The sequence below is a fragment of the Zonotrichia leucophrys genome, chromosome 9 (genome assembly GCF_028769735.1).
Source record: "Zonotrichia leucophrys gambelii isolate GWCS_2022_RI chromosome 9, RI_Zleu_2.0, whole genome shotgun sequence".
Lineage (NCBI taxonomy): Eukaryota > Metazoa > Chordata > Aves > Passeriformes > Passerellidae > Zonotrichia > Zonotrichia leucophrys.
This window is the reverse complement of record NC_088179.1, coordinates 20,998,346-21,013,749: the sequence shown is the minus strand read 5'-3', so window position 1 is coordinate 21,013,749 and position 15,404 is coordinate 20,998,346. Positions and strand designations below refer to the sequence as shown.

The following is a 15,404-nucleotide window of genomic DNA, read 5'->3' as shown; positions in this document are numbered from 1 at the left end:
GGCAAAGCTTTTATTGCTGATGTAACAGCTCAAGAAGGGCTTCTTTAAAGAAACAGGCTGAAGTTCTGCTGCAGTGCAGAGCTCTGAGTCTGAACTCTCTTGTCTTTGCTTCATGTTCTCATAATAAATAAGGTAAGAGAAGAGGATGAAATGATATCTATTACTCCCTATAGCATATTGTCCCATTCTTAGGAAACGGAGCTGACACATGACACATGTTGTCCAAACCTTCCAAATTTTACAGCACATTCTGTTCTTTCAGGAACAGATGACAAGTCTCACAAGTCTTCCTGCTAGAGCAGAGTTTGATACAAGACAGATGGACAATATTCCCTGCACTGGGATTCTCTTCACGGTTACACACAGATTTAAAAGATTTTTGAAAAACAAATGAAATGACAGCCCTCTGAATCCTTTTTTCCCTCTTGATGAATTTATGAGTTGGGGTTTTGGGTTTTTTTTTTTTTTTTTTAAACAACAAAATATTTCTCACAAAAGAAATGACAGCATAGCAAAGTCCAAGGCACTGCAGCCTGCACTGTGCATGGGGATGGGAAGGGATTGATCCAGGTAGAACCCAGTGCCCCAAACCCCTCCTGAGAGCCCCTGCTCACCAATTATAACTGTGTTGTCATCAGCAATGAGCAGTTTGCTGTGCACATAGATGAGCTCTGTGACCAGTTTTCCTTCCAGCTCTGCATATGTTCGAAGGCCACAGAAGGATATGTAGTTTATCCACTTATCTCCAACTGAAAATTAAAAGACAAGAAAATTGATGGCATGAGGGAGGTGGAAGAGAAAAAAAAAGACCTTGTTTACATGAAGACCCCTATGAGTAACAGTTCACTTTTGACTTTTAAAACTTATAAATGAACAGATAAAAGAAAGAGTTTTTAAAAAAAACAGATTTGAAAATTTGCTTGTGAGCTCATTGTGCTGCTCTGATCTGCTGCCTGCTCAGAGACTCCCACTTCAGTGAGAAATTACTCCAGTCTCCTGGGCACAGCACAATAAGTGGACTATGAGACTGTTTTTCTGCAGATGCTGCAGAAAGGAGGCTGGAAGCAGGTGTTTTGTCCATGCTCAGTATGGCAAATGTGTCCTAATGCACTTGTGTGCAGTTCAGATTTACAACAGGACCTAGAACAAATGAGGCATTATGCACCGTCCCAGTGTTTGTGATTATGTGAGTTTTCACAGTGCTCCGATTCCCAGCAGAGCAAATTCCAGCAGGATTCCTCATGGCAAGGAAACAGCCTCCTGCTTAGGCAGGTTCTTCCTCTCCACATCTGACAACTGCCAGAAATAAACCCTGTGTGGGATCCATGGCTCCAGAAGCGTGACCTCGCTCAGGACATTTTCCAAATAACACAATCCTGAGCAGCTGCAACTGTGCTGGGCTCCTCCCTGGGGTGCTCCCCTCCTCTGGATCAGGGCTGCAGCCAGGTCTGAATTCTGACAAGTGGCCATGGCCTGTGTGACCCAGCAGAGCTCCCCGTGGGAGGATGGACAAGGAGGAGGTCTCTCTCAGCCCCACGAGCCCGCAGCACGTGCTGCATGATGGGTTACAGATGCATCCTCCAAACAGCAGCATCCAAAGTAAACAACACAGAGGAGAGGAATAAAGTTCTTACCCTCTGCCTTCAGCTGGCCCAAGATGGAGTTTTCCCCCCGGCACATGGTCCTGGAAAGAAGGTAGGCAGCCATGAGCACCCCCGTGGCTGCACACAGGAGCTTGTGCTGGAGCAGAACTGGGTGGGGTGAATCACAAACACAGCTGCCTCTCAAACAGGGTGCTTCTTTTCCCAAAGGACTGTTACTACTGCTCATGTTCTAAAAGGAGCTTATTCCAACCTACAGAGGAGCTGGGGAGCACTTCTGCCTTCCAGAGCACGTAGCAATGATTGTAAATGTGTGACAAGCAGGGCTGCTACCCCCTGTGCCAGGCCTGGGTGTGAAATCACGTTAAGAACACGTGCAGAACACCAGGTCAGGGAGTTTGTGTGATTATGGCTGGGCTGGAAAAGCCGCAGCTGGAATTTCACTGAGAACCAACCAACCCATGGGCAATCTCCTCTGGCTGCCCTTGCAGGAAGAAACTCAGGCAGAAGGGTCAGGGGAATGTTCTACTTTCCATCTGCTTGTGTCCCCTGCCCCTCATCCTCCTGGAGGTGCAGCAGGAGCCCTGCAGGCCAGCAGACAAGGGGGATTTCACTCTGAGGGCTGCAGCAGTCTCTGCACACTGACTGTGCCCTGGCCATACCATAACATAGCAACTTTCCAGTAAAACCATCTTGGACCATTTTGCCTTCAACATTTCTCACCCTGCTGCATTCTCAGTCCTTCCTGTGAGATCTACTGGGCTGCAAGTGCTCCCCCAAAACATCCATCCTGCAGCAGGGGACTCACACTGGGGAAGATGCCATTGCCTGCACGGGGCCAACAGGCAGAGCCAGGCCAAGTATTGGCCAAAAAGGCAGATTTGGAGATAAATCTTGGTCAGCAAGTCTGATTAATCAGCAAAGTGGAAAATGTGACGGTGTTCACAGGGGTCTTAGGATGAGGGAAGAGACGAGGATTTGACTCTGTGTTTCAGAAGGCTTGATTTATTATTTTATGATATATATTATATTAAAACTATACTAAAAGGATAGAAGAAATAATTTAATCAGAAGGTTAGCTAAGAATAGCAAAGGAAAGAATGATAACAAAGGTTTGTGTCTCAGACAGAGTCTGAGCCAGCTGACTGTGATTGGCCATTAATTAGAAACAACTACATGAGACCAATCCCAGATGCACCTGTTGCATTCCACAGCAGCAGATAACCTTTGTTTACATTTTGTTCCTGAGGCCTCTCAGCTTCTCAGGAAAGGATTTTTCAGAAAATATGGCTACAGCAAACAACTCATAGAATGGTTTGGGTTGGTTGAGCCTTAGAGCTCATCTAGCTCCATGCCCCTGCCATGGGTAGGAACACCTTGCCCAAGACCAGGCTGCCCAAAGCTCTGTCCCTGCTGGTCCCACTGATGGCAGGGGGGGCTTGGGGACCCCCTGCAGCAGTGGGGGTGTGCAGGGGGCTCTGAGAGCTGGTGAGGTACCTGTAGTTGAAGTGCATGATGGCCTGCAGGGCGTTGCCCCCTCCTGTGGAGATGTCCCCTTCGAAGCCGGGCAGCAGCGGGATCACCACGTACACTCGGAACCGCCGGTTCTCCCTGGGAACAGAGAGCGTGGGCAATGTCAGCCTGGGCAAGCTTCACACCAGGTGAACTACCCTCAGTCTCACTTCCCCTGAGATGGCTGAGCTGGTTCCCATCCAAGGCCACCACACAGATTTTAAGGGAGCAAAGCGTGAAGTGCATTTCCAGGAAATCATCACCTGCCATCAGTGCTGCTCTGAGAGCTCCTTCAGGAGCACAGAGAATAATTTACTCTCAGCTAACAACAAAAGAAGCTAAAGGAAAAGAAACCCATTTTTACTGCAATTCCAGGGCAGGCTAAAGATTTTTCAGATTGTGTCTGCCACTACAGAAGTTTGAGTACCTCAATAGGCCAGTCACACTGATCCTGGTGCAGACTGGTGGGGACAGCTGCCTGGCTGAGCACAGCAAAGCTTACAGAAACCCAAAACCTAACCCAACATTCCCACTGCCTCCTGGTTCTCAGAAGTCAGAAACCCAAGATTGAGAGAGTGCAAACAGGACAAAGGTTTCCACAAAAGGTGAAAAAAGTTCAGAGCACAAGCAAAACATTGATCACTAGGGGAAGGCAAATATATCCTTGATACATCACAGCACCCAAAAATCTCAGTTCCAGAGTTCTCCAAACTAATCCTGACCCCATTCAGAACAAAAGCTACTATTGTGGCACTGCTTGGGGCTTTTCCCAAAGCTCCCTTTGGGTTTCCTCTGCTGACAAATGCCAGGTGCATCTGCTCTGAGAGCACTTTCCAGGTGCCCCTGGGAATTCCCTGCTCTGTGCCCTGCAGGAGCAGGAAGAGGAGGAGGATGATGCTCCATGGAAGGATGCTGCCACTAGATGGCAAACACAGTTTGATCAGCACAAATCCATTTCAGCAGCACTCTGAGGAAGAGCCAGTCTGCAGTTTTTGCTAGCAGAACTCCTTCCTTGGGCAAGCCATGCCTGTGACTTTAGGGGGGTGGGAATTGTGAAGCACTGGGGTCCCATCTGAGCTGGGAGGGAGACAATGAGGACCTGTGTGTCTCATTTCAACCAGAGCTTCCTTCCAGCTGTGCTGGGCACTGCAGACTGGCTCTGGTTTGCCAGTAGAGCTCAGAAATAGTTAATGAGGCCTTACCCAAACACAAGAGACTGTGAAACCAAGTCTGTTTGTATCATGAGAAAGGTCTACCAACAAAAGCATTCCCCAAAAAGCAGCTTGTTTGTACAAGGACAGTGTTTACTAAACTGCCTAGAGAGCCACCCATAAAAAAAGAAAAGGAAACCAAGAAAAGAACATTATTAATAACATCAGTAGAAAATATTTAGTCTAGAAGAGTGAGAAGTATACAAGCTCACTACAGACCTTAGTTTATAATTAAATGCTGTTCTCCTGGGGCAGTTTGGAAAATTAGCATTGTGATACAAACCATTTAGGTCTGAATTTACTTTTAAATCTTTGGTAATGCAGAATTTGAACCTAATATTCAGTTAGGAATTGCCAACATTAAGCCAGCACAACCCTGGCATACAATAGGAGTAATGCAAAGTGAGCATCATATCTGGAAATGGGTCACTAAGAATCTGTGTGACTCCCTTTTCAGACAGACTTTTAGTATCTGGACAGAATGACAGATTACATAAACTTTATAAAACGGGAAAACCGTAACAGATTACTTGGAGAACTGGCTGCTGCCTCAGTAGCATTGCTAACAGCAGGTAAGTGATGCAAAGGACCTGTGGTGGTCAGTTCCCAAAGGCAGGAAAGGCAAACCAGAGAGGCTCTCCAGGAGGACATCAATCAGCACAGAGATCACAGGATCCCAGAATGGTTTGGGTGGAAGGGACCTTACAGCTCCTCCAGTCCCAAAGTCATGGCAGGGTCACCTTCCATTGTCCCAGGCTGCTCCCAGCCCTGTCCAACCTGGCCTTGGACACTTCCAGGGATGGGGCAGCCTCAGCTTCTCTGGGCAGCCTGTGCCAAGCCCTCACCGCCCTCACAGGGAAGAATTTTTTCCCAATACTCCATCTAATCCTCTTTGACTTCAGAGCCATCTCCCTTGTCTTATCACCCATGCCCTTTTCCAAAGTCCCTCTCCAGCTCTCCTTCTTGCCCCTAAGATGCTTTGTCCAGCTGCCTCTGAGCCTCAAAGCTGCACTGCAAACACAGCAACAGCATTTCCAGCAGCACTGGCACTGCTCCTCATTCACCATAGGTGAGAAAATCCATCCCACCTTTTCATCCTTAGCTAATTTCCATCTTTTTGGGCTACTCACTGCAGCTCACACAGATCACAGGCAACTCCACCCCATTGTTAATGGCACAGCAGATAACACCCTGGCCATCCCTGTTGCAATAGAGCTCTTCTTTCCACAGTGCTCTGAGCACAGCCTGACCCAGGGCAGCTCCTGTGGCCTTGCAGACATGTCCTGCACTCTGGTGGCTGTCTCAGGTTGGATGCCTTTATCCAAGAGGGAATTTCCAAGCTCAAGTGCAAAAAAGAGCAGAATTCCTGCAACCTTAGAGAGAGAACCTCTGGAAAAGCAGGCTCTGCAGAGTTCTGGACAAGTACAATATGGAAAAAATAATCCATACATGAAAACATCTCTGTGTGTGGTGAAACAGCCCATGAGAGATGAAAGGGAAAAGTTTAGAAAGTTTCCTGTATTTCAGCCCAGCAGGAGCAGGGAACAGTTTAATACTATGAAATGTATGTCTCAAAGAGACTCCAGGGGAGCAACCCTGAGCAAGGCTGCCCAGGATCAAAGTGAAGACAAGCCACAACCTGTGGCATTAATGTTAGCACAGGGTTAGGTGTGCTGAAGGAGTGTCTAAAGCATGGCTGGATTCAATCCATCCAGGAACAAACAGTGGTCCCCTTGCAAAGACTGGAGGTGGTGAACACCCTGCAGCATGTACTAGAAAAAGTTGGTCAAACAATAGCAGAACCCTGCAGTCAAATCCTCAAAATGTGTTTGCTTCCCCAGTTTGAAGCCGCTCCTCTCTAGATGATTTAAATAAACCACAAATCCCAGTTCACACTTCCCACCCATGAAACTGCCTGACCACCCAGCTCAAGGCAAATTGGCAATGGAGCAAAGGTGTCACTGAACCAGAGCACAAAAGACTTGTCTTTAAACAAATTCTGTAGTTAAAAATACATTTATATTGGGGTAAGTCCAGAAAATCACTTTATAGATACAAAGAAACCACTCAGGAGTCTCACTGCTGCAAATGCAGATGCTTAACCCATCAGTTCTGTGTTGGCGCAGCTATTGTCCAGCTGTGGCCACTGAGGGGTTATTTTTTTGCACCACAGCATGGAAATGCACCTGAAAAGTTGCACTGCCTCATCAAGAACAGGTTACCTGTGAGCTTTAAGAATCCTCTGAGCAATCGCATCACCGATCTTGTTCCAGACAACTTTGTCATCAGCACAGCTAATGAAAAACTGGTTCTGCAGGAAAAGCAAGAGAAGCTACTGTCAGACACTGCTAGCAACCAACCCAAAGTATTTGCATGCTTTATTTCACACCAAGAGCAACCAAAGATAGCTGGGTTTGTGTGCCGTTGGATTGTAGGCTTTTTTAAATTATGATTAAATGATGTGTGTGTCTATGCTTGCTTAAGGAATGAATTAGTCCTTATTAATCACACTCCTTAGAAAGTTCATGTAAAGAGCAACCTAACAAAAGCCTAAGGGAAAAAAAAAAAAGAGCAGAAAAGGCATCTCCATTCAGCCAGCACTGAGTGTCACTCTGACACAAGAGATTGCTGCAGCTGAAGGCTGTGTGGATGAAGAGCTGCCCTGTGAGTGGGAGGTTTGGCCATGCACAAGGGACACTGCAAAGCCACACAGGGGACAGGGAGACTATTGCACAGGCCATGAAAGCTGCTGGCAATTTTCCAAAGAGCCTTATAAAGGAGAGGTCCACTTTTTTCCACCTCATGGTCAGACGGCTGTCAGGGTACACAGCCATCAGTCAGGCCTGAAAACCACTGAAGGTACAGGATCTGTCTAAATGCCTAAAAACTGAGCATCAAACCTCAAGAAGTAATCACCCTGCTGGTGGCTGCAAGCCATGCTGAGAGCATCAGGAGCCTCCTGCCTGCCCTCCCTGGCACTGACCTCTATGTAGATGTAGTGCTTGCTGTTCTCTATCACGCTGATGTAGGCCTTGTGGATGGACTCCTCGTGGTATTTGATGCCAGCAGACCAGTCAGCAGCAGAGCGGATCACCTGGAGAGCAGGAGAGAAACACCTTCAGCTCTGTCCCTCCAGGACAGCACCATGGCACCTGAATCATCCCAGGGCCAAGGCTCTTCCCTGGCACAGCCAGGCTGCCACTAAATTAGGCAGTAAGTGCAACATTTACAGTGCATTTGTAATTGTGAGAGAAGGCAGGCAGAAATATTATTAATGCTTGGCAATGTTTTGATTAAGAACATAAGAGCCCTGTTCCATTGCTGTGCTACTGGGCTCTCCCACCTGAGCAGCTCCAGATGCTTGCCCTTGCTTAAAGTGTTATCATAAACTGCTTTTAAAACAGCCTAAATTTCCAAGCTTTAGGGATGCACATCCCCATCAGTGATCTGTCCAGCACTCCAAAGCTGGTCTCCAGCTGGGGCAGGGTGTTTTTCCCCCAAGGAGCCTGTACAGAATCATACAGACAGTCTGATAACGCAGCCATGCCTTTGTCCTCAGCACTTGAGGTCATTTGTTTCATCTGCCAAATTCTTGCACAAACCATCCCATTTGTGATGATACAACTTTTAATTTTTTTTTGTTCAGCTGCCCACATTTATTTCTTAGTTTTTACTGGAAATCCACTTTTAAAGTAGATTCCTGCAGGATTGCCAGGGCATGTCCTGCCCCTCCACCCTGCAGTTTTTGTGCAAGAGAGCCCAACCAATATCAGAAACAACCTTTGTGGTCTGGGCCAGGCTGAGCAAGCCCCACAGCAGTCAGCATCCCAGCCAGAGATATTGTGGCACCTCCTGCTCCTGCCCTTTGAGTCAAGAGGCAGCCACACTACACCCCAAGTGAGGCTTTCCTAGATGGAAATGTAGTTTTTAATTAAGTGTTGGCAGAGTATGTGCTTGGGAGAATAGTTACTCACCATTAGCCTCTCTCTTTAAACATTGTCAAGACAAAAACATTGAAACAATAGCCTTAAAATATCTCAATATAACCATTACACTGGAACTCAGGGCCAGTCCCACACAGCACAAGACCCAGGGGCTGGAGATCTGTGAAATGGGTGTGTCAGTTCCAGCAAAATCCCGATCTCTTGGGAATCCACCAAACCAATCATCTCATCTCCAGAGGATCTCTGGTGCTGCCATGGCTGTTAAACAGCAGATGGCTCCTGAGCTAATTCCTTCACCTGGACAAGAATTCTCCCTTTCTCCCACATCTGTTTTTCCCAGTAATAAACAGTCCCTGCAGCTCTCCACTCAGCTGCCCTCTTGGCCAACAGGAGGGTGCACTCTGCAGCCTCCCTAGCTGAGTGTTGGGGTCACAAATGTTGGAGTGAGTTGATCCTGAATACAAGGGCTGTCACAGCCTTTAGCAGTGCCAAACAGCTGCCCTTTGCCTGAACTAACCTCTGCAACCCATGCTGATCATTCCCAAAGGGGTTTAATCACTCATTTTGTTTACAAAGCCAAGGCTGAGAGTTCCCACTCATCCCAAGCTGGGCACTGCTGAAACAACACTGAGCACCACAACAGACTGAGATCTTGAACAAAATTCCACCACTGGCATTAATAAGCTGTTACTGGCATTAATAAGAACAGAAAAAACAGTGTTTCAGGGTTGAAAGGAGGCTAATTATTCCATATGCAGCTCAGCAGCAGAGCAATCTGGAACTGCACTTCAGAAAGTGGCAGATTGTAGCTTTCTAGTGCACAAAATCTGATTTTTTAAAATTTTTCTTTTTGCTAGTTAACACAACAGAACCATCACTCAGGACCATCCCTTTGCAGCACCATGACTTCCCAGTGCATCATCCCATCATCCACCTGCCCTTCCCTGCATTCCTCCTCACCCCTCCACATAACTGGCACCCAGCTCACTCCACACCCCAGGCTGCCCCTATTACAGTGCCACCATCCCTCTGCCTCACCCCACAACAATGTGTCATGGCTAATTCCAAAAAGCTGGCACAGCACCACCCAAAAAGCTCCCATCAGGTACAACCTCAAATCCCCCTGCAAAGGGAAGAAGAGGTGTCAGAAAATGTTGGATGAGACAGAATGAGTAAAAGCTGCTTCATCTAGGACTTCCTCAAAATAAAGTTGTTTTTAACAGGTCTGCAGCCACAGGGCAATGTGTGATGGTGTTCACAGGGGTCTGAGGATGAGGGAAGAGACAAGAATCTCTCCACGTTTCTGAAGGCTTGATTCATTATTTTATGATATTTATTACATTAAAACTATACTAAAAGAATAGAAGAAAGGATTTCATCAAGTTAGCTAAGAATAGCAAAAGAAAGAATGATAACAAAGGCTTGTGGCTCAGAGAGTCCCAGCCAGCTGACTGTGATTGGCCATTAATTAGAAACAACCACATGAGACCAATCACAGATGCACCTGTTGCATTCCACAGCAGCAGATAATCAATGTTTACATTTTGTTCCTGAGGCCTCTCAGCTTCTCAGGAGGAAAAATCCTAAGGAAAGGATTTTCCATAAAAGATGTCTGTGACAGCAACACCACCAAAGGCAACATCCCATGGAGACAAAGCTGTGGCACTCACACATACCCACACCTGGAAATGTGATACACAGCCCTTCCCTTATCACTGATGTTTCACCTCACACTTCTGGACACCTCTCTTTCCTGCCAAGGTATTTAAAGTTAGCTGGTTCAAACCCAACCTATCTCATGGGGACAAAAGGCCACAGGCTGCCCAGCAGAGCCCCTCCCTTCCAGAGCTGGAGTCTCCATGTTCCAGCCTCTCCCTTCCCCTCCCTGGAGCCTCTCAATAGCTTGTCATCTCTTTAACTTCTCTAACTGATACAAGGGTAATAAATGTGATGTTTGCTGAGGGCTGGTGCATAAACCCTGAGCAAAGCAGGGCTCTCACGCAGATTTCAAAGAGGTGAGGGCGTCAGCTGCTGCCAGAGCATTAAACTTTCATTGCATTTCCATCAGGAATGGGATGTTGCCTCACCACATCACATCTTTTGCAATGCTGGCTTTGGCAGATAACTGCAAACTCTGGAGTGGAAATTGAGAGATGGAATAGTGGAAAAAAAATCTGGCAGTGCCTTTGGCAGATCTCTATTTGACTCTTGCAAAAATCAATGTGCTCTTGCAAAAATCATGTTGCTTATTGCAAGTTCAAATGAAAGAGGATGGGAGAGCATGCCTGACTCCTTTTCTCCTTCCCAGCCTGTACCTCCACAGTGTTTCCCACACACACTGCATTCATCCTCCCTGCCCAGAGGAAAGCCCTTGTCAGTGCTCTATCCTCCCAGAAATGCTTTCCTACTCCTCTCCTCTCACAGAGGAGAGCAAAACCAGATGGTACAATGAGGCTGGAATCTGTTGCTGACAGGTCAATGGTCTGGGCTTGCAGCAACATTGCAATCCCCAAGGATCCTTTGTGTTTTCCCTTCCTCTGATCTGCCCACAGTTGAAGACAGATTTGCAAACAAGGTCAGAAACAAGAAATCCAACAGGCAGGCTTTCCTCAATCACCCCACAGCCAAGGACAGTCCTGGGATGCTGGATTCTACCTTGGGGCAGCAACTGCTGCCTATAAAATCCCTACACAGTACTCAAATGGAGATAACAGGGGATTGGCTGCTGGCCAGCCAAAGGATTCAATAATAAGAAGAACAAGAATATTGCTTTAGTTTTTCTGGATAAAAAGTTGGTAAAAGATTTTAGGATATCTTATTTCTGTGCAGAATTGTACCACTGAGAGGAGATGCAAACACCTGAGCCCTCTGCTCCAAAATGAATAAACTGGACAGGCAAGAGGTTGATATTTCTGTCCCTGCAGAAAAGGAGGAATCACACAGGGATGCTCCCCTGGGAGCTCCAGAAAAAGGCAACCAGGAGAGGGAGTTCAGATCCAGGCTGCAGGTGTCCTCCCATGTCTCCACTTCCTACAGCAGCCAAATGTGAAACCTCCATCAGGAAGAGAGACTGAGTCACTTTTGGATTCACAGTGGGACTTCAGGGATGCTCAGGGCACTTGTGTGGAACCAAGGGAAACCAGGCCAGTGTGGGTATTAGAAGAGACAGTCCAAATTTTACTATGTGCCTGCAAATCCCTGCCTTGGAGCTTGAGGAGGTCACCCAGAAATCATAACCCAGCTGAAGCAGCCTGGGGACCTGCATCTGCACCCCAGCCTGGGCAGAGGAGCTGCCCTCACTGCTTCCACCAGGCTTGGCACTACAAATGTTCTTCCCCATCGGTTTTCCCTCATACTGGGAAGGTTGGTACATTTCAGGAAAACCCATCTATAGCCTAATATCACGTAGGTTTATTTATCTGTCTCCATGCAGGGCTGTTTTGACAGATGCATAAATAAGAAATGAGCAAGGTAGTTTCAAATGAATAATTCACAAGACAAACCTGCTCTCTTTTTGCTGTTTATGGCATCACTGAGAGCAGCCCCTCATTTCCTGGATGTATCAGTTCTTTGCAATGCCTCAGCAATGTGGTGGCCAGGCTGGTTTTCCAAGTGCTCACCCATCACTCGGCACCGGAGCCTGCGGATTCCGCACTCAGCGCCTGAGCTCCATCCTCCTCTCCCACGGCCTGGTGCCCTGAGAGCCAGCAGCTCTGCAGCTGGGCTGGAGAGAAGCTGCATCCAGGTTCTTCTCAGTTTAATTTCTCCTTTGGGAACTGCTTCCAGTTCTGTAATCAGCAGAGCTTAACTTTTTGCTACAGCAAACCCCGTGATTTAGAAGTTGTGGCTTATCTTGCGGTTGAAGTGTGCTCAGGGGACACAAGCCCCATCAATTCCGTGAGAACAAGATTTCCCAAAAAGCTGGTGTCAGACACAGACAGGGAGGCATTTACAGCCACAGGGAACAGGATGATGCCTGAAGGGGACTACTTCCCAGCAAGCTGGGAGCCTTGCTTTGGAGGCTGATGTAAAACACTCCAGAGCCCCGACACAAGACCCCTGTGCTGCCCATCCCTCACACCACACAGAGAGGAGCAGACAATGCCCTGGCAACCCACAAACCCAGAAAAAAGCATCTTATTTCACTAAGCTTCCCCAAGCAGTGCTGTCATCTGGGCGGACCACTCCTTACAAAGAGCAAAGTCATGCATTTTTCCTGGTTTTGGTCTAACTGCTCTTACTTCATACATCTTTCATCCACAGAGACACACAATGGTTTTGCTGCTTCAGCATAACTATTTTGACTTTGTACTCTTCAACAAGTTCCTATTTCTGCTGGGTAACAGCAATATTCAAGTATTCAAGTATGTGCACTTGACAGAGCAAACTGGGCTTTTAAACAGAGGTATCTTGGCAATTCTGACTGTGAGACTGATTGTCACAAATCAGACTCTGGGCTGATTTGTGGAACTGCAGAGGACCCACAGGGGTGTAGGGCTGCATAATAAAGTGCAGATGAAGCTCAAGGCAGAAAGCAAGACTCCAGCCCCAAGACTCCACTTAATGCTGGGCTCTCACTGACCACCACCCGTCTGAGCGAGGCGCCAGGGCCTGGCAGACTGCTCCGAGATCTGAGATAAATACTCACTGGGTAACCTCAACCCATAAGGCCTCCTTGAATCATAAAGCCCAAATGTTAGGTGTTAGAGGAAGAGCAGCAGAAAACAAACCATTAAACCACACAGCTGTGCAAAGTCACAGTGTTCTCACCACTTGCAGACACTTTAGTCCCCTTACCTCAAAGGTGGAGATATAAATTAATGCCTCTCTACTAAAAGTGTTGCCTTATTTTACTACATTTGAGGATCTGATCACCTAATCTGTGAGATGAATTAGACAAAAGTTTTGCATCTTATAATTCAAGTTCTGCAGAGGGTCTGTCAGGCATTCAAACTTCATGGGAGCATGCAGAACAAGCCCTCTGAGGAGTACGTGAGCAGGAGACCAACACCCACCTGGACTGTGGCAGGAACAGCCTCAGGCACCTGATACTTCAACTCATGAGCAGTTTGCTGAGATTTTGGCAACAGGAATGGGTAGGACAGGGACCGGTATTTGGGTTTCATAATCTGCACGGGGGGAAAGAAAGAGATAAAGAAAAAATGCTTGCAACAGATAAAGAAAAAATGCTTGCAACATACCAAACAACACAAGGAAATAAAAGAGATGCCTGCAGAGGGCAGGGGGATGAGGCAAGGCTGTGCTTACCTCCGTGCCCCCAGCAGTGAGGGCACACCCACCTTGGTGAAGTTCCAGCGCTGGATGAAGTGCCGGGCGACGTCGCGCGCGGCTCTGCCGTGCACCACGGAGGAGATGTCGTGCCAGGGCATCCTGGGTGTGGTGTACCTGTCAATGAAGTCTGGGGGACAGGGGAGCACGGCTCAACTTCCTCAGACAAAGGACATGAGTGTGGAAAAGCACAGCATCCCCCTCCTCACACTGAGGTTTCTGGCACCAAGCACCCCCAAAGCAGATGACTTGGACTGCAACAGCATAGTTGGCGCTAAAATCCCTCAAAGGGAATTTTGCTGCTTTTTCCTAGCAACCAAACCAAACCAGCCTTGTTACCTCTGGCTTGGAGGCAGGAAAAATAAGATCTGAGACCAAAAAGGTACAGAAGGAAGTTTGGGGAATGCAAAGACTCCCACTCACCAGCAAAAGGCTTGTCGAGTTGAACCCAGTCTTTAAAGACAAAGTTGCAATAGTCTTTTCCATGCCAGAACCTGGTTTCCCCAAGCAGCTCTCCAACACCTGTCTTCAGGCTACGGATGGATCCTTTATCTGTGCAGGCAAACAAAACAAAAACATGCTCCCAAGTCATGGCCATCCATTGCACACAGCAGTGAGAGACTCACAGCCATGGAGCAGCACTGCTGGGACCTGCCTGTCCCAAGCAGTTGAAGCTGGTTTCTCCCTAGTCCTCCTGTTACTTTCAAGAGATATATGTCAGCATTTTTTCTTCCCTATTTTAGTATTTCTTGTATAATCAGAAGAGGTTATAAATAGGAGTCTGTTATGGAAATGAAAAGCAGATGCTGAATTTTATCTTGGACGACATCATCCTATAACCATTTGCCTTTCCCAGTTCAATAACATCTAAATATTCCCATATGGCAAATCATGTATATAATCTACTTCATATATTTTACATTAATAGTGAACTAATTCCATCTTCTCTGCTAGAGAGTTTATTATTTTGCCTCTCTAGCAGGGTGCATCTCCTCTAATAGAAGTAGTATTTATTATCTAGAATGAGATGTTCATGTTCCCTCATGAAGTATTGTGGGTTTTCTTAGTATCATTTTGTTTTTTCCAAATAGCAGTGTCATTCTGGATACAATTTTACATGTTGAACAAATGGATCCTGAATTCCAAATAAGTGTTGATTGAAAAAAGTCTGAAATATTGTATGCAGGGATATTCCCTCCTAACAGGATCCGTTTTCCAGAGCACATATTTAAGTGCAGTGAACTCTTCTTCCAGACTCTTAAAAAATCCAAAAACATTGGCCTAGACCATAAACAGTTACCTGGTGTTATTTCCTGACTGTGAGAGCAGCCTTCATCCATGACACCAAATATTAATGCAATAATTATACATCAATGCCACGAGCATAAAATTCCTCCTAACCCAACCACACCACCAGGTAACCACAAAACCCCTCAGTACACAGAAAAAACAACTTTAAACAGTCAACAAAACACACACTGGCAGCAGCACAAGACTAGGGGACACAAAGCAAGCCCTGCCAGCACCACTGTGACCCTGCCAAGCCGAGCTGAGCCAAGCCATGCCAGAAATGCCATGCAGCAGGTCTGCACCACAGCTGCCTTGGGAAGCTCCAGCCTCTAGTGAGAGTCCAGGTGGAGCTGGGGAATCACTGACTCCACATGCCTGGGTGGAATGGCAATGTGTGGGATGCAGGCCAACACACGCTCTGATGACTGATGGCACAGTGACTCATGAGTGAGCATGAATGGCCACGGGGGAGACTGCACATTGTCTCCACAAAGACATGGAAATGCTTTGTTGTCTGCCTCTACTTTGTAACCAATATTCTCTAATTGGCAATTAAT

General features: G+C 47.0%; 1 protein-coding gene across 4 annotated transcripts in view; it reads right to left on the bottom strand.

Annotated features, from left to right (window-relative positions):
• PLD1 (phospholipase D1) overlaps positions 1-15,404 on the bottom strand; it is a 73,868-nt gene that overhangs the window by 7,886 nt on the left and 50,578 nt on the right. For all 4 annotated transcript variants that reach the window (XM_064721587.1, XM_064721586.1, XM_064721589.1 and 1 more), the window contains 8 exons: positions 13,981-14,109; positions 13,569-13,687; positions 13,284-13,397; positions 7,308-7,418; positions 6,547-6,635; positions 3,099-3,212; positions 1,635-1,684; positions 615-749 (listed from right to left, as the gene is read on the bottom strand). In XM_064721587.1, coding sequence (XP_064577657.1) covers positions 615-749; positions 1,635-1,684; positions 3,099-3,212; positions 6,547-6,635; positions 7,308-7,418; positions 13,284-13,397; positions 13,569-13,687; positions 13,981-14,109 — 861 coding nt within the window. The remainder of the gene's footprint in view (positions 1-614; positions 750-1,634; positions 1,685-3,098; positions 3,213-6,546; positions 6,636-7,307; positions 7,419-13,283; positions 13,398-13,568; positions 13,688-13,980; positions 14,110-15,404) is intronic.